The sequence below is a fragment of the Lytechinus pictus genome, chromosome 3, assembly GCF_037042905.1.
Source record: "Lytechinus pictus isolate F3 Inbred chromosome 3, Lp3.0, whole genome shotgun sequence".
Taxonomy (NCBI): Eukaryota; Metazoa; Echinodermata; class Echinoidea; order Temnopleuroida; family Toxopneustidae; genus Lytechinus; species Lytechinus pictus.
Genome location: NC_087247.1, coordinates 45,522,824 through 45,541,351, shown reverse-complemented (window position 1 = coordinate 45,541,351; position 18,528 = coordinate 45,522,824). Strand labels below are relative to the sequence as shown.

The window sequence follows — 18,528 nt, the reverse complement described above, 5'->3', positions numbered from 1 at the left end:
TTCTTACATGAAATGGTAATTATATCATATTTTCCTACATGTGTGTATGTGATAGTATCCCTAGTAACAGAATAAATTGCATCAGTTAATATCTTACGCATGAAACCAGTTGCCAATCCAACGTTCATTCTTGGTGGACGACATTTGAATACATATCATGTAAAAAATCATATTATATAGAATAAGTGGGGATATACGACATCATCAGCTTACTCATTCCATATTCATGAAGGCATGCGAAGAACTATTTAAAAAAATAATGCAAAGGTTAAAATGTCATAACTTTGTTATCCCTTGTCCGATTTTTATTATAATTTCATTGTTTTATTTGTCTGTTTTTTTCTCTGTGATAAAAATTTCAGCCTGGAGCAAACTTGTTATGTTTGGACTAATTAGAGGGCGTACCTCATCTCATTCGGTAATTCATTCTGTTTGCTTTCCTTTATGACTATTTTATGACCATGAACAAATAAACTTCTAATGAGAAAAATTACTATACGCTTACAAATACAATTACAATTCTTATAGTCTTATATAGGCGAGTGGTGAAAATAATGATCTGGGGGGCGTTTCATGAAAGGACTTGTGGACGTTTTATCCGACAAGTCCCGTTTTATCCGACAGTTACCATAGGAACAATGCCTCTCAGCCAATCAAAATCATGGAAAGATGTCAGATCTGACAACTTGTCGGACGAAAATATTGATGAAACGCCCCCCAGATTGTGATAAAAGCATGTCACTTGGCACACATGATCAAAACAACATTGTACATATTTTCAGCGGTGAGATAACTAACTACCCCCATACTTGAAGTGAAATTTACGATGAGACATTGGTGACACTTAGGCCCGTAAACTCAGGTTTAAAGTTGTGGTTTAAGTATGGATAGCCAATTGTTCCATAAATCACTAACGGTAGAGATATCATTATTTCAGCTCATTTGGCTCTTAAATCATTCATAATTGTTTCGGAAGTATAAATAGATGAGCGTCTTCACCATTGAAGAATCAGGAAAGAGCACAATAAACATAAGAAACATACAACTTAATAAAACTTTTGATACTTTGGCTTCCCATACTTAAACCATAACTTTAAACCAGAGTTTAAGTTAAACCCGACTTCAGAATACGGGCCTTAGTAACAGCTTTTTTTTTTTTTTATAGAGGGGGGGTTAGTGGACGCCCAAAATTGTCACGACCAAAAAGAGCAAGAGAGAGGAAAGACGAATAAAAAGTAAAAGAAAATGTTGAAATATATAATTTTCTGAATATTTTGTCAAAAGCTTTTGAAAACTAAATTTTTGTATATAAAGACAGCTAAACATTTTAGCTTGCTTGCTTCGCTTGCTCGCAGCTTTCTTAAAAAGGTTGCTACATACAACAATTCTGACCCCTTTAAAATGTTTGACTTATTACGCCACTAAATGTTGACGTTGATAAAATCAATGCCGTTACCGAAACAAAGCACATCAATATTTCAGTATTTTTATGTTTTTATGCATCTTAATATATGAGACTTAAAATAACATTTAATAGCAATAGAATGTAATAAATATTTCAAATGTGGATAAACTTTTGTTTACAATTCTTAATGTGGCATCTATGAATATATTTTTAAAGACTGTTCGTTCAAGATCATTCCATTTAGCAACGGGAGTAATTGGAGGGCATTCAGGTAGTAATGACAATATATACATTATCATCTGCCTATCCGAGATAACCCTGATTTCACACTTTCTTTGGGGGTTTCTTCTGAGGCGAGCCACCTTTTGGGGGAGGACGGATCTGAACTCCTGGCTTCGCTTGTCCTTTGCCCGGTGATTTGTTAGCTGGCTTTGGAGGGGACTTACCGGCGGACTTATTTGGAGATTTTGATGTTGATTTTCCTGCAGATGGTTTCGGGGGCACTTTTCCTGGAAGCTTTGTTGGTATACTACCAGGAGATTTAGGTGGTGTTTTACCAGGGGCTTTAGGTGGTGAAGAACCTACTTTCTTTGGTAAAGATTTAGATGGTACTTTATCCACAGGTTTTTGTGGCCCTTTGTCCATGGATTTCGGAGGCCCTTTTTTCGGAGGGCTAGATGTACCTTTTCCAGGAGATCGTGGTGGTCCTTTCCCGGGAGGTTTGATCTGAGGGATACCGGGTTTCGCACTACCGGGTTTCGCACTACCGGGTTTCGCAGTACCTGGTTTTGCAGCACCAGGTTTTGCCGTACCAGGCTTTGGCATACCAGGTTTCGCAGCATGAGGCTTTGCCGCACCAGGTGGTCCAACTGGCATTTTCTTTGCGGGACTCGTAGTACTCTTCTTCACTGGTGACGAAGCTCCAGACTTTGGTTTACCATGTTTCCTGTCCCCATCACCGAGTAACGGTTTTGCTGCTTCTTTGTCAAGATTTCTATCCTTGTCCAAGTCATCCTCGTCACCGAAGCAGCTATAGTCAGTAATTCAATATAAAGAAAAACATTTCGTATCACGTTCTTAAAAAGGAAAGGCAATTTAATGCAGGATACTTTACAGGATCTAAACTTGCATTTGACCCGATGAGATTCAGGAATCGGATTCAAGGGATGATTCCCCAATAGAGGTAACATACCCATGAGTCATTGTGTACATTTTGTGTGGGGGTTGTTATGATTATTGTAAAATGAATAATGCTTCATACAAAGACCGATTAATATAAATGGAAAGAATATCTGAAATAGCGCCATCTGAGCTAAAATCTAGCCAGGGACCTGTTTTTAACTTGCATACTGAAACATACGGCAGACATAAATCATTCCAATGCTTAACCGCAGATAACGAGAGACAACGATTTATATGACTCCATGTCAGCTTTTAATGTATATTAAACTGGTACTTGTATAAGCGTGTCAAAATAAATGTTAGTGATGAACAACATCCCATATAAATCTGAGTTAAATCTACCGGATTGTCCTATCTTTCCTGAAAGAGATGAGGGAAGGGTCGAAATAGGCAAAGGAATGATAAGGAAAGAAATGATAACATTCTTCATACTTGTTTTAATAAAGTTACAGATAGAACCATATAAACACTAATGAGTCAAGCTCCGATGTAAATGAGAATGCCCCATCCTCTCCCATTTATAACAAAGACATAGGTCTCGTATGTCTTCTAAGAGTTATGATCGGCCCGATCAAATATAGAATTTCATTAATTATTAATTAATTTCATATAAGAACTGTATACACCGTTCATTTTTTTTTTGGGGGGGGGCGGGATATAGAAGCACACTGATATATCACGACAATGATTGTTTAGAAAACAGTGCATTTAAACGGATTAAGACTTCCAAATGTTGGCGTCGCCGGTTTTCGATCTTGTTTTTTGTTTAGATCAGTTAGAACTCTTTATGAAATGGGCCCCTGGACACCCCCTTACGAGATTAGATTGCTTACCAGCAGACACAGATACAGCATCCAATGAGAAACACGACAAGGACTCCTCCGATACTGCCCGCTATCAAAATAAACGACGAACCTTTTGCCTTCTCTTTCGCCATCGCCATCAAGCGTTTGGTCATAGCTGCCAAAAAATGCAAGATTTAAGTATTCATTTTCCGTTTATCAATCCAGGGTTTTCATTGAAGGTAATATTTTATCACTGCAAATAAAATACATTGCTCCTATTTCAAACTAGATCGAGAGCTGGGAAACGAAAATGGAATGAAAAATATAAACGGTGATAAAAAACACACAGGTCGTAAATCGAGATTGTTTTTAAATGAAATGGTCAAATTCAGACAAGTCATTGTTGTGGTAAATGAATTATTTTCATTTCACATGGATACATATAAGTGCTGAAGACTTAAAGTGTGTAGGGAACAAATTTATGTTTAGAAATCCTTTGATTTGAGATCAATGTAAAATGATGTACAAGCTTTGCGGTTATTTCGTTTTCTTATTTTTTATCTGGTGATTTGCAACGAAATTCATAATCGAACAATTTCATTCCGGACTTGAGTAACAATTTTAATGAATTTTCCTTTTCGTTTAATGTTTGACTGACAGTGCAGGTCATGTTGTACAGATTCTCTTACCTTTTCCCATCAGATATAGAGATCCAGAGTAAACCATGCGTACAAATCAAATTAACATGTCAGTGCACGTGTCAGGTGTGCCAAATTCTAAATGAGCGTCTTGACTAGACTCGTCTATCAAAGTGAAAATAATGCAGGAAAATCTACTTGACCCATGGTGCATTTCGGGCCAGTTTCCTGATTTTTTTTTCCTGATTGGACCAAAGTAATGGTTGTTAGACGAAATGTTGATGGACGGAATGGCATTAGACTAAATGAAAGAAGACCATGTGGTGAGTGGACAAGTTGGCAGTAGACGAATAGGCAATTTACCAACACTATGTACATTGTTTATGGTCAAACAGAAACGGTGTTTTCACGGTGTTGTGTTCCTTCTTTGTCTGACAGTAAACATGTTCACATCTAACCAAGATAATGATATCGAACCAAAAGGTGTTAAAAAAAAAGGGGGGGGGTTGCATAAAACTATACTTCATACTGTATTTGCCATGTAGTACGCAATGGACGGTGATGGGAGGAGGGGTAAATCCACCTGGAATTTCGATTTTTTCTTTTTCTTTTTTTATGTACAGAAGCTTGTGGGAGAGGGTCGTCTCGTAACAAGAATTTTCAAGAAATCGTCGCTTGCAGTACACCCAACCTTGGAGTCAATACCTCACCCACCGGCAATCCGTTCTTACATTACTTAGTATTTGTAAGCTAATAATATTTGGATTGTCCAGGGTGCGGAACGAACCGGATATTGGATTTAGACTCGAAAGGAATGGCATGAGACGTCTGTTGTAGTGTGTGAAGTGGGTTTTGGGACCAGAGCTTTGAGAAGAAAAAAATGACAATATAAAGGTCGGAAGAAATTTCCTTGGTGGAATCTCTCCTATTACTGAAAAGTACAGTTACAGGAAGAAAAAAAGAGAGAGAGAGAGAAAGAGAGAGAGAGGTATATTAATAAAGGGAGCGTAGGGAGAAGGGTGGGAAGAGGTTGTCGGAGAGAGAGGGAGCGAGAGGAAGAGACAATGAGATGGGGTGGATCAAATTGAAGACGACGTCGACGAAGAAGAAGATGATGAATCAAAGGGATAATAGTTTGAACATCCCTCCTATTTGTTTAAGCCAGTCTCGAGGAATGATAAGGAATGATACAAATTAATTTAAAAAGGTGAACTTAATGTTTCCAAGATAGATTAAAATGAGAAACGTACAGGACTTTCACTTCACGTATTTATTGAGCAAAGCGCCCACTTTTCCCTTTTACTGTTTAGGAGTACTTACCTCTTTTAGGCAAAACTAGAAAGAGATTGGAAAAAGAAAGTGATGAATATTATAAGAATCTTGCAAAGGAATCGGTGTACAATATAAGATTTAACTCTTTTTCCCCTCATGCATCTGTAATGATTCATACGCTAAGTTATTAGCTATCTTGATTATGAATGAGATTATGTTCAATTACCAATCTCTTCATTTTCAATGACATATACAAAAAAATGTGAATAATTATTCATAAGCAATTTTTAAATCTAAAGCACATTGAGCATTTTTCAAAATTTTAAGCAGAAACGGCTAAAGAACCTACAGACCGATACATACGGCTTATGGACAGATATATGAATATTGAGGGGGGAAATATCAAAGAGCAAACGAGATAACGAAATAATGGCTATACGGTATAATAGATGTATGAGATGAGTAAGAATAAATGAATTATCACAACGTTCTACGTTGGTGATGAACGCTTAGAGTAACACTCATAACAAATGAGAACCCACAGGTTACTTTACTAATTCCTCGACATTTTGTATGAGTACATAGGTATATAATGTCATAGGCCTATGTGAATATAATTTATCATCAGAAAGGAAAATGTCTAAGGTTCGATTCCTTTTCGTTTGTATTCATTGTTTAATTATGTAAGCAATGATTACATTGGATGCAAGAGATACATTACCTTCAACCTGTGCGATGTTAGTGACCCACTGTCTCTGTGACTTGTAATGTATCACAACACACCTATATACACCTGCATACCTCTCATCAATGTTCTTAAAATGTTCCACGTTAACCTGCAAACAATCATAAAAATAACAGCACACCGTTCCGTTCAACCATGATTTTTGGTATAATACATATTTGGTATAGCTATAAAGATAAATGAATAACGACATGATAATTTACGTTATCTGTACAGTTACCAAAACTATTATAGTATTATTTACAGGAAAATCTTATTACTCGTATATTGGTTTTGCTAGTATCAGCGATGCAAATCCTTAACGCAAAATAATTTGTCAACTGGGAATGGCATAGTAATAACTGATTTATCCCTTCCCATCCTCCAGTTCTCATAAAGTCGGTTCAAATGTTGGATGGAAAGAAAAAAATGCATTGGAGCAGAATGTATGTATAAGGGGCTGTTACAAAAGTAACTATGACTCAATATATTTGTAGATATGTCCGATTTTTCATCAATGAAACACAATGGGCGGGACGGAGATCATCTTACATCATATAAATAGTGTAACAAAATAGAAAATGAAAATGATGACTGATCGATAAATAATAGACGATATAAATGAATTGATGAATGATCGAATGAGTGAGTAAAAAAATGAATGAATCAATATCAATCAATCAATCAATTAATCTAATCAATTAAGCAATCAATCAATCAATCAATCAATGATTTCTCACCTCTTCTGGTTCAACATCTTCATAACTTTTAATGAGTTTATCTCCTTTATACCATTGTGTTGTAAAGCCATCAAACAGTAGTCCTAACTGTTCCCCATTACATGGTATTTCCAAGCCTTCAGCCTCATAACCCTGGATATCAGGAGCCTCAGGTGGTACTGTAGATGAAATGGAACAAACTATTTATTTCTTATCATAATTATAAGACGATTTCATACAGAGGTGAAACGGCGCACTGTTTCTCAACCATAGTATCTTTAAAGGGGAATGAAACCTTTGGAATGAGTAGGCTTGTGTCAAAACAGAAAAATCAAAGAAACAGATCAACGAAAGTTTGAGAAAAATAGGACAAACAATGAGAAAGTTATGAACATTTGAATATTGCAATCACTAATGATATGGAGATCCTCCCGTTGGCAATGCGACAAGGATGTGTGATGTCATATGTGAACAACTTTTCACTTGATAAACTATAAACTACCGCCAAATGTCTCTTTGCTTTATCTTATGGTGATACAAACTCTATATTTTGGCAATGCGACAAGGATGTGTGATGTCATATGTGAACAACTTTTCACTTGATGGACTATAAACTACCGCCAAATGTCTCTTTGCTTTATCTTATGGTGATACAAACTCTATATCCATGATGTATTCTTTAAAAATCTGTATTACATGCCCTCCCATAGAAAGAACACATGATCTACTGATAGATGTGATAAAAGAGGCAGTTTAAGTGAAATATATACTAAGTAATGGGGAGAGTTGTTCACAAGTGACATCATCTTTGTCGCATTGCCAATGTCAGGATCTCCATAGCATTAGTGATCGCAATATCTAAATGCTCATAACCTTCTCATTATTTGTGCGATTTTTCCGCGATTTTTCTCAAACTTTCGTTGATCTGTTTCTTTGATTTTTTATGTTTTCACACAAGCTATCTTGTTCTAAAGGTTTCATTCTCCTTTCAGTATTAATCCTCATAGATTTGGATGTAGGGTGCTTATGTATCTCACATAATTTTTTATGATATAATATAAAACAATTTTACAAAAGTGTAATGGTTCATATTTTGAGGAGGCTGAGTCTGCAAAAAGAAACGATTACATAGTACATGCAAACGTTAGGCCTCTTTTTATACATCACATACAAGGATTGGGCGCACATAAACTTAGCCACATACATGCATACACAAACACCCATATGGTTAATATTTCATTGTAAATTAGTAAATAATAGGCCCAATAATGATGATAAAAATCAGTTTATTGATAAACCAGTAGCTCAATTATTGATCAATAAAGCAAGGTACAGCTAAATAAAGGAATTAAAAATACATGAATAAAAACATGAAAGGAGCGAAAAATAAATTAATGAATAAATAAAATGGATTAGTACACACTACACAGTGAAGTAATGAATTAAAATATTCATAAGTAAATAAAGGAATGAACGCATGCATACATGTAGATAATGGAGCAAACAAGAAATTATTTTTTCATTGATTTCAATTCATAAGTTAATTTGTTTACTTAATTTTGCTTATTCATTTATCCAGTATTTAGCCGTTTATCAAAATTATTTATTAATTAAATAACTTCTTACATTATATTTATTTGAATTCAAATATATTATTATTTGTTAACTTTGTTATTTTTTGCATTGCTTAGATATCAGGTTCAGTATAAAATCAATCTAATTCATTATACAGAAGCAACCGTAACACCCTTCTTTTACAATAAATATCAACTACATAATTTATCACAAGGGTACTAGAAAAGGCAAATGCCAGTAAGCTCATGTATTGCTTTACAAAAGGTATAATGTGTAGATATATCCAAACCTACAAATTTAATGACTATGAATTTGGGACTCAATTCTATGTGGTACACTGTACATCAAATTGTTTGATTAAAAAGTTAGTGAAATCGAAAGTGAAATAGACGAAGTTGAAAAAAAGGACGAGTGAGATTATAGGAAACTAATCCTGAATACCATTTTCAGAACATTTCAAAGAAAAAAACATTACAGCGATTAGATGTTCTTTCTGCTTGCAACCAATGCTAATGAAGGCGTGAAAGCATATTAATTTGGTATCGCATAAACAGATAAAATTGAGTCATGTCGATACAGTTACAAGGTGTTCCCACTTTTCTTAATTGTCTTCCTGCAAGCACGTCCCATCAATATCCTTCTTCTTGGGACTGCCGCGTGAATTCAATGCCGTAAAAGCTTATGATAAAGGGCATGTTTATTTGAAGAATATTTAGAACAAATCTTGACCTTTCCCTTCAGCTTAAAAATAGCATTTATGTATTATTATGCTCGCACAGTCACGAAGTATATTTTTGAAGAGAGAGCAGGGTTGTGCAATCAAAAAAATCTGGCTCTGGAGAGCATAAAATTTCTGAAATTCAAGCTCGAACCCTATTTCTTTGAACGCGAGAAAAGCAGACAACCGGTCCATGCACTGTATTTCCATTTTTCTATTTCTTTAAGAGCTCATCATAATATTGTGTAATTTTTGTATAATATTGAATCGGGTCGAGATATTTGAACGATAAAAAAAATATGGATACTGAAAAAAAATCATCCGCATCCGAAAAATCATAAACTACGATAATGATCGAAATCAGATTTTCATGGAAATTTTTAGATCATCTTTAAAACCGCACATGCATACTAAAAAAAAGATATCATCATCCTTCTTATATTAATTATTATGTTTTTATTTTATTTTTTTCGTTGCTTTAAAACGATTCTTGCGACAGATCGGATGGGGGGGGGGGTGTTCCATTCCATGACAAAATGACCAATGATTTGATTTGTGACATAAAGTGGAAAACCTACAGAGTTGCATCCCGTACAATGTATAATTGATCGTTTGTCAGCTGTGCCAATCATGGGATGTCATTATATCCACATTGGTAACCATAGGTAACAACATTGAACGGATCAATAATGTATTTGGAAGGAGTGACGAGGGCGATTAACACACATTCTATGTCAAGATTGCCAGGATGTAATTTTTGTTTTCGTCGGTTTTGGGATGGTTTATTTCACATAATATTCCCCGAAACTTCATTTTTTTTGTCATACAGGTATTAGTTGCCCCTTTTATACTATTTTTTTCCTCTGTATGTCGCACACGTCTCATGCACTTTATTCATATCCCCCTCCCATTACTCGTGAATATTGTTGAGTATTTTCGTTTGCTTCATTTTATTGGTTTTCTTTTCCATATGTCTCTTTCTCTATATTCTCTGTTATTATCGCTCTTCCTTGCCTTCTTCCACTTACCCTCTTATTCCCTCTTCTAACGCTCATTTGATGTGACACCTACCTGTTTCTAAAACTAATAAATTTTATGTCTTTCTTTCTTATTAAAAAAAAAATCTGCAATCAATATGCAATGCATTTAATCAGAAGTATACGAATATTGTTAGAATATCAAGCTAATATGCCTTTTCCCTTTCTTCCTTACAATAATCATTATATTTTGTCTTATTATAATGTAACTTGCTGAAACCTTTATCATTTTCTTATATTCTAAATGTTTAATCTAAATGCCCCCAGCATTTTCGAGGAAGACTGTTCTGAATTCAATCTCTTATAACATGACCTTCCCACTTCTTCTTTACAATATTTTAACCCTAATTACAATGATCACTTGATTCTTCTTTAAAAAACCTTTCGGTTTAATCAGGTAATGATTTTCCCAAGTAGCTTCGAGTAAAATTGGGTGTTTTCTGCCAACCTTGCGATAGCATTTACTGTTCGCCTATTAAATGCTGTATACTTCAATATCGATTTTAGCGCTCTTCGGCTGATTAGATTTTTTTGGGGGGGACTTCAGACATCTTCAAATACTGTCCATCACTCTACTTGCACTGTCTAATGGGGGTAAATAAATATGGTTTTCACTTCAACTCTCCTTCACTACCTTATAATGATATGCTTTTGTGGAGAGTGTGTATTTATCCCCCGCACTTGCAGAGCTTGTCAGTAAAACGGTGAATAAAGAGTAATGACAGGAGGTTTTATACATCGTCAAACCCACAATCATCAAAATATTGATGCAACTCATGCGAGGGGGTAAAATATTTAATTCAACTACTTTGTGGGTAGACTTTGCTTTGAACAAATTCGACCTATCCCAAGATGTATATGTATATCTCTGAAAGATGGTAAATTTGTAGAAAATGTCTTGGTATACAGCACAATAAATTAAGTGTGATAAATCCCAATCAAAATTTAGCATTTTTTCTCCATTCCATTGCCTGTGTAAACGCAGGTGGGGGGGGGGGTGGGGGGTTGCATTCTAGGGATAATGGGGGATGGTATGATCTAAAGTTGACTATTCTTTTCTTATAGAAAAAAAGGTGTAGTCACACGACCCAGGGCACTCCATCCAATACTTTTTTCCTTATTTTTCCTTCTTCTTTTTTTTTTTACCCCATTCCCTTTTGAATAATCTTTTTGATCCCCACATGTTCACCCCTGAAGAGCTAAATTATTTCCATTGAAATTCTTTTTTTTTTAAATATATATATTTCTTAATTGGTGAGGAGCTTATCAGTAAAAATGCTATACGTAACATACCAACTGGCCATTATTATTTTTGTAGGGGGCATTTGAAAGACGCTGGATGAACCGTCATGCCCTTCTCTAGAAGAAAAAATAGATAAACATAAACTTTGTCTATGATTTTTTTAAAATGAATATTTGATACATCTTAAATTTCTTTTGTCACACGTGGACACCCACCTGCTAGACTGAACACAGCTAATACTACGTCGCTTACACCTCCAGCTTCGGCTTGGCATGTGTAAACTCCATTGTCACCGGAATGCACTGCTTCAAAGACTGCAGTGATAATCAAAGACATTTGTGAATTATTAAGGATAACTTATAGGTTGAAGTGATGAGGACGCCCCCGACATGGAAAAGACAGAACTGAGATAAAAATAAGTCATTTATCTAAATATTTTTTTTTCATATTTCATTATCAGATCCTACACTGTGTAAATGCATCGTTTGTGATACATTTTTCGGTATCCTAAGAAACTAACCGAACCCAGGCTTACGATTTCCAGAAATCTTGACTGATCAACGACGCTGTAGAATGAGGGAAGATGGTTGAGGTCTGCCTATAACTTGACAGAGCCTTCTATGTCTCTGGACCAAAGCTGTGGGATAGCCTTCCCAAATTTATCAGTAGAGCAGCGACCCAATCAACTTTCGAGTCATACCTGAAAACCTTTCTGCTCTCCATTCCACCATCATCGTAAGAATAAGGTTACTGTAGTTCTACTAAAACAGTATTTGATCTGCCGCAATCTAAGCACTGTTTAAAGGACAAGTCCACCCCAACAAAAAATTGATTTGAATAATAAGAGAAAAATCCAACAAGCATAACACTGAAAATTTCATCAAATTCGGATGTAAAATAAGAAAGTTATGACATTTTAAAGTTTCGCTTATTTTTTCACAAAACAATTCTGTTTGGTATACAAATGAGGTGAGTGATGACGTCATCCACTCACTATTTCTTTTGTATTTTATTATATGAAATATTCTAATTTTCTTATCATTGTCAAGTGAAACAGTGATTAATTCTTCCCTGAACATGTGGAGTTAGCAATGTTTAATACTATATTATTCAGTCAAGTCGGTCCCTATGGTCAAATCTGTAAAAATGAAACAATAAAAAACAAAAGAAACAGTGAGTGATGGACATCATCGACTGACTCACCTAGTTGTGCATATCACTGTTTTCTGAAAAATAAGCGAAACTTTTAAATGTCATAACTTTCTTATTTTACATCCGATTTTGATGAAATTTTCAGTGTTATGCTAGTTTGATTTTTCTCTATTTATTAAAATCTACATTTTGTTGGGGTGGACTTGACCTTTAAATACATTGAAACTTGTGAGACATTTCCCATTTTTTAGCAAGCGCCATCAGCGCTCAGCAGAGGCGGATACAAGCGTGATACAAGAACCCATCATCTTCATCATTATCTTCACGTGGTCTTCTATTTTCTTCTCGCAAGGTTGTGCGATAATTCTCAAGCATGTTTGTGTAATACCTCGCTGGTTTTGCCCATACCAAACAAATTATTACATTTTCTTACCCAGCCTGCCAGTGTCTAACTGTATCCTTGCTCCATCTATTGCTAGTCGTTGTCCGTTCCTTCTCCATTCTACACGAGCGTCTGAATAGTTCTGATGAACTAGTCTGATAGCTTCAGTGCAGTCCATTAAAGCTTCCTCATCAGGTTCTCGGACAAGATTAACATGGCTTCCTGATTATGAAACATAAAAGAGGCAAGAGTAAAGAGCAATGATTTTTCGCTTTCAATAGCGAATCGCAGGCTGCAATGAAATAAATATGTCAGAACTATGCATTGTTTAAGACGACGGTTTCAGTACTTTATGACAGTCCCTTACGTTTATTATGTTTTTTTAATAATAATTTGTTTTTTATGAATACTACCTTTTCACTGATATACGCATACTTGATTCATTGGTCTCTAAATACCCTTATAGACGTTTGGGGTTAACAATGTGAAATGTATATAAAATGAAATTATAGATACATGTATATCAAAGTCAAATTATAAATCAACTGACTTTCCTACATTTAATCGATGTCCCAGACAACTAACTCAACCATACTAAAAACTTTTACTAGTCGAAAGTGATGAAAACACCCCTAAATCACTGGGTTTATTCATAGATCAAATACCCAGCCAAAATATCATCCAAATTCGACGTGTAACATTGAGAGATGCACTTAATGTCAACAACTGATTTACATTTTTTTGTACATGGTTTCCTTAAGACCTCCAGTTTTGCTTTCTGTTTGGTATTATAAATTTTATCTTTCAAACGAGAATCTACATAAGAGATAAATTGTATTACTAGTACATGTATAACAAAAGACCTTGCATGTCAACTTACCATCTAGTAATGTCCTCAACCCACTTTCAAGTTCTGTAAACAAAGAAATTGAAATAACACAAATGAAAAAAGGAAAATCTTAATCATTTTTCAATTATAAAGTAAATTCAAGTTTGGTACTTTATTCCTTTGTTCTTTACTCATTGGATATCGGTTTTAATCATCATTAACTTCTCTATAAAAGCTGCATGTGCATATACGTGTTATGAATTGTTTTCCTTTTCTTTCTTTTTTATTCTTCTTTTTCATAACTGCTTCTTTAATGTCGTCAAGGTCGACTCAGTTACAAGAGATATCTTTAAATTTCCATTACGCCTTAACTATCCCTTTTCCCCCTTTTTTTGCCTTGCCCTTCTTCCATATTAATCCTGATTTTTTTAGGTTTTGTTATCCAATTGCTATTTTTCTTTTCTTTTTAATATATTCCTCCTCGTCATCCTCTTCTTCTTCATCTTCTTTTTTCTTATTCTTGTTCTCCTCCTCCTCCTCCTTCTTCTTCTTCTTCTCCTTTTTTTTAATTCTTCTTTTTCTTTTTTTTCTTCTTCTACTCCTTCCTATTTTTCTTTTTTTTTCTTTTCTTTTCTTCTCTTCTTTTTTTTTTCTTCTTCTTCTTCTCCTCCTCCTTCTTCCTCTTCTTCTATTCCTTCCACCCCCATTTTACTTTTTTTCTCCCCTCCTTCTTCTCTCATAATCCTTTAATATTCTTTTGCACTTCTTCCTCTCTTGCATTTCCTCTTCTTTCCCTCCTATGTCTTCACCTGTATTCTTCCCGATGTATCTCCTTTTCCCTACTCCTCCTCCTCTTCCTCCATCCGGCACTTCCATACCGACCTTCTCCTTTTCGCTCAATCCCTTTTATCTTCTTTTATCCTAAAAGCAAATCCAGTCGGACTTGATATCCGTTACACCCTCTCGCAAACGGCTGATATTAAGCCCGCTTATTCGGCTTTGATTCCACCCCACTCAGAAGCAATATCGCTTTCTTATTCTGTGCATATCATATTACCATACATTTCTAAACTTTAAAGACAAAATCTACAAATGCTATAATGAATTGAAGTGAATGCAGTGAAATTTTGCTTGATGTTCACCTGTCAGAACATTATTAAGCTTCTTGTCTCCGATGAGCGGTATGTCAATTTCTTTTATGATTTGAAAAAAAATGCGTTTGGAAGCAATTAATAATATTTATTCTGGATTTTACCCACGGTATTTCCCTCTTTTTTTTTTTTTTTTTTTTGGGGGGGGGGGGTGGTCAAGTAAAGGTTGATTGAGGTTGATTGTCATGCTTAATGATGATACAAACCCTTACTGGGAGCCGTTTCATACAGCTGTTTGTATGTTAAGAGTGACTTTAAGAACGGCTGGTGATCTTTTCTTGTGGTAAATGATATTCAACATTGTTCATTGGTGATTATTTAGTGCGTGATAAAGGTTCACCAGTCGTTCTTAAAGTCGCTCTGAACTTACGGACAGCCTTATGAAACACATACCAGGACTGTAATTCAGGCCCCCATGATTATACAATTATCCCACCCACCCCATAAAAAAATGCACACATGCACCCTAACGCACAAATCACCATGTTAAATACGTACCAGGGGGAAGGGTAGCATCTGGACAGGCCTCAGTGTTACAAGGAAGCTCGAAATTCTCAAAGTTTCCCTGACATGGATTGCCTCCGTTTCTAGGTGGGATACAGGTACGATTACTGTAGCCGGTTCCTCCTCCGCAGTTCTTAGAGCAATGCAGTACCGGCGCCCACGGCTGCCATTGTCCATCTACAGGACATGGAACTTTGATGGTACATGGCATCGTGTCATTCGCTCTTCCTTCACAATCTGAATGAAAAGAAAGAAAAACTATATTAGTGGATGCGTCACTCCTTTCACCCCCTCTCTCACTTAGCATCATTGCCTTCAACATCATCACCATCACTGCCACTATCACCATCTACGGTTGTTTAGCTGTAAAACGCATTTATTCTCATAAAAAAAACGGCTGAATACTGACAGGCCCATTTAAAATGTATTGAGTATAAAGGCATGAAGCTAATCATGTTGAACGCTTTCACAAAGTGCTATCAGGATAGCCTATTTGCAAAACCAATGCAATGAGGGGTGAAGTACCTATGTAGCCTGCAACCACCCCCCTTTACAGGATGGTTGTAATGTCTGCTATTGCAGCGTTTTTTTTTTAGATTCCTAGGTATTTTTGGGAAAGGTCTAGTTATCGGGTTTCCTGTTCTCTTTTCGTCTATAATACGACGTAATTCTTAATATCAGTCCATTAATCGCCATCGCATCTTCGAATACATTTCGCTCGCTTTCTAATGTCAACCTGCCACAAGGAATAACAATCCATTTTAAAATCTCTCTTCCGTGCACGTCAGAAGACGAATCGGTATCAGGATGGTTGTCCAGGTATTGGTATCCTCTCACTGGCTAAGTTGGACAAATGCGGGTCATTTGCGAAACTTCTCGTTTTAAAATATGCGGGGTTTTTTAAGGCTCAACTTCCTTCAAGAAGGGATAATTCACTCAAACGGATCGGTGAGGAAAATTCCTCGTTATTCAATTTGCGTATTTTCATGTGCCAGAGGTAAAGTATCTGTAGACTTTTGATCACATGGTAAGGAGTTCGAATCCCAACGCACCACAAGTAGGGCCTACCCTTTGACAAGACGCCACTCTCCACACTCCACCCGAGTAAAATAAACAGGGGGCCCGGTTAGATATTCTGTTTTGAATGATCGTTAAAGTTATCATGACAACCGTAATCGCCAGCGCTTAGAAACGTTTGTATTACGTGTAATGTTGTCTTGGTCGACAAGCAGCTGGTCAGTACTTCTGAGAAATGCAAATACCGATGATAGTCGATTTGTTCTTATTGACGTTTGGTCAACACTTAACTTGGTCTGATACCTACTTAGTCAAATAATTTCCACTTTGTCTGCTTACTGCCATTACTTTGCTAGCTGAAAATTTGATTCATTTATACTTAATCTAACAAAGGAGGTAATCTTCTTGATCTAACCACACAGACTAAGTAGTGTAAGACCAAGTGGATATAATACGAAATGGTATTGCATCACTGGAAATTAGATAAATGATGAATGGACCAACCGGCAATTATACCAAATGTGCAGGGGCGTCGATCCATTTTTCAGATGGGGGGGGGGGGGCAAAATCATGAATCAACGTTCCAAAGGCGCTCGATCACACCAAACAAACTCACCCATCCACACACACACACACACATACACAGGCATAATTATATATATATGACTCATGAGAAAGAGACACATATCTCACCAACAAATTAATGCGAGCGCGAAGCGCGAGCTGAAATTTTTTAGTATACTGACCTAAAAAACTGGAAAAAGGTACCTGTTTAGGACTGTTTGTAGGAAACTCATGTGGAGGGTACATATCTCACTACACAGATAATGCGAGTGCCGAGAGCGAGCTGAAATTTCTTTTCTTTATATTCTGACCTGAAAGCTTGATATTCTATTTCTAATTATTTTTGGTACTAATGAATAAGATTGGTATCTTATACCCCTTTCATATTGCGCTTTTCACCGGCGAACTTCACCGGTGAAGTTCGCCGGCGAACTTCGAACTTCGCCGGCGAAACTGTTTCACCGGCGAACTTCGCCGGTGAAAAGGCCAGTATGAAAGCAAACCGGAAAACTTTTCCTCTTAAATGACGTCAGAGGTCAATTTTTTCTCTCCCGAAGTCCCCTGTACCGAGATTCCGCACGCGATAGTTGCAAGCTCAGCTGAATGCTATGGCCAAGTAGATACCCTCGAACGTAATTTTTTTTTTTACTAACAATATTTATTAAAAAGCACTTTTTACATGTATACAATGCGCTAAAAAATAAAAACAAAGTGATATTGTATGTTTTTCTCGTAATACTTCCGAAATATGTTGTAATTAATTTTTTTATATACCTTTTTGTAATAGGTAAGAAGTAATGTTTACAATTTTCTTTCGTTTGTTCTGCACGTGCCGAGTACTGACTAAATCAAGGAAATACTGACACTGTTTACTAGATCTAGCCGTCATCTTGACAACCTTACTATAACAAGTTAGATCTCCACAATTAAAGGAAATGAATATTGGTGGTGCCGCGGAAATGCCGAATGAGGCCAATCGCCCGTTGACTTTTGCCGGAGAAGAAATGTTAGGGCGAAAGGTACATTTTTTTCTTCGCCGGGGAAGTGAGGAATGCGAGGCAGAGAAGTTCGCCGGTGAAAAATGAAGAGGGCAGTATGAAAGGGGTATAAAAGAACAATAGATGCGAGCGCGAGCTGAAAATTTTGATATTTCGATCTGATAAAAATTGACAGTTTAATGGACGTTTTTAATAAAGAAAAAGATATATACACAAAAAAAAAGTAAGTCCCCCCTAAATCAAATTGCTGTAACTTTTGAACGGAATTATTTTGAGATATGATATTCCGTAGGTGGTTTTCTACACTCATTAAGCAACTCCTGGGGAAAAATAAGACTGATCGGTTGAGTCATGCATGAGTAATTAAAGATTGAATTAAAAATGACAATTTTTAAAAGTCACAAGAGTCGTTTTTCAGATTGTGCAAATACAAAGTTGGGCAAATGTTGTCTTTAGGTGAATTTTATGGTGTTATGCTGTTTTACTATCCATCATTTAGCCACTTCACACACAATTTCGATATCATATGTTCATGGTTCAGTGAGCACAATATATTGCAGGGGCCGCGGAAGCGGGGGGGGGGGGCTAGGCAGGGACCTTCAGTCCCCCACTTTTTTCCAAAAGCATGTAAAC

At 36.1% G+C, this 18,528-nt stretch overlaps 1 protein-coding gene across 1 annotated transcript; it reads right to left on the bottom strand.

Moving 5' to 3' along the window:
* Positions 1-1,161: 1,161 nt before the first annotated feature.
* LOC129255569 (uncharacterized) lies at positions 1,162-16,421 on the bottom strand. Its single transcript, XM_064097157.1, has 10 exons — positions 16,369-16,421; positions 15,311-15,553; positions 13,713-13,745; positions 12,884-13,054; positions 11,514-11,612; positions 6,747-6,904; positions 6,004-6,118; positions 5,331-5,345; positions 3,421-3,547; positions 1,162-2,435 (listed from the first exon to the last, which is right to left on the bottom strand). Exons 2-10 carry the CDS (start codon positions 15,525-15,527, stop codon positions 1,730-1,732), a joined length of 1,641 nt encoding a protein of 546 aa, XP_063953227.1. The 5' UTR covers positions 15,528-15,553; positions 16,369-16,421; the 3' UTR covers positions 1,162-1,729.
* Positions 16,422-18,528: the final 2,107 nt, after the last annotated feature.

Excerpts from the sequence above, each read along its gene's own strand:
- LOC129255569 (XM_064097157.1), bottom strand. The coding sequence starts at position 15,527 with ATGCCATGTACCATCAAAGTTCCATGTCCTGTAGATGGACAATGGCAG. Across the intron at positions 11,613-12,883 it reads GTTAGACACTGGCAGGCTGG|TCTTTGAAGCAGTGCATTCC; the intron begins GTAAGAAAATGT and ends TTATCACTGCAG. Across the intron at positions 2,436-3,420 it reads TGCTGTATCTGTGTCTGCTG|CTGCTTCGGTGACGAGGATG; the intron begins GTAAGCAATCTA and ends TACTGACTATAG.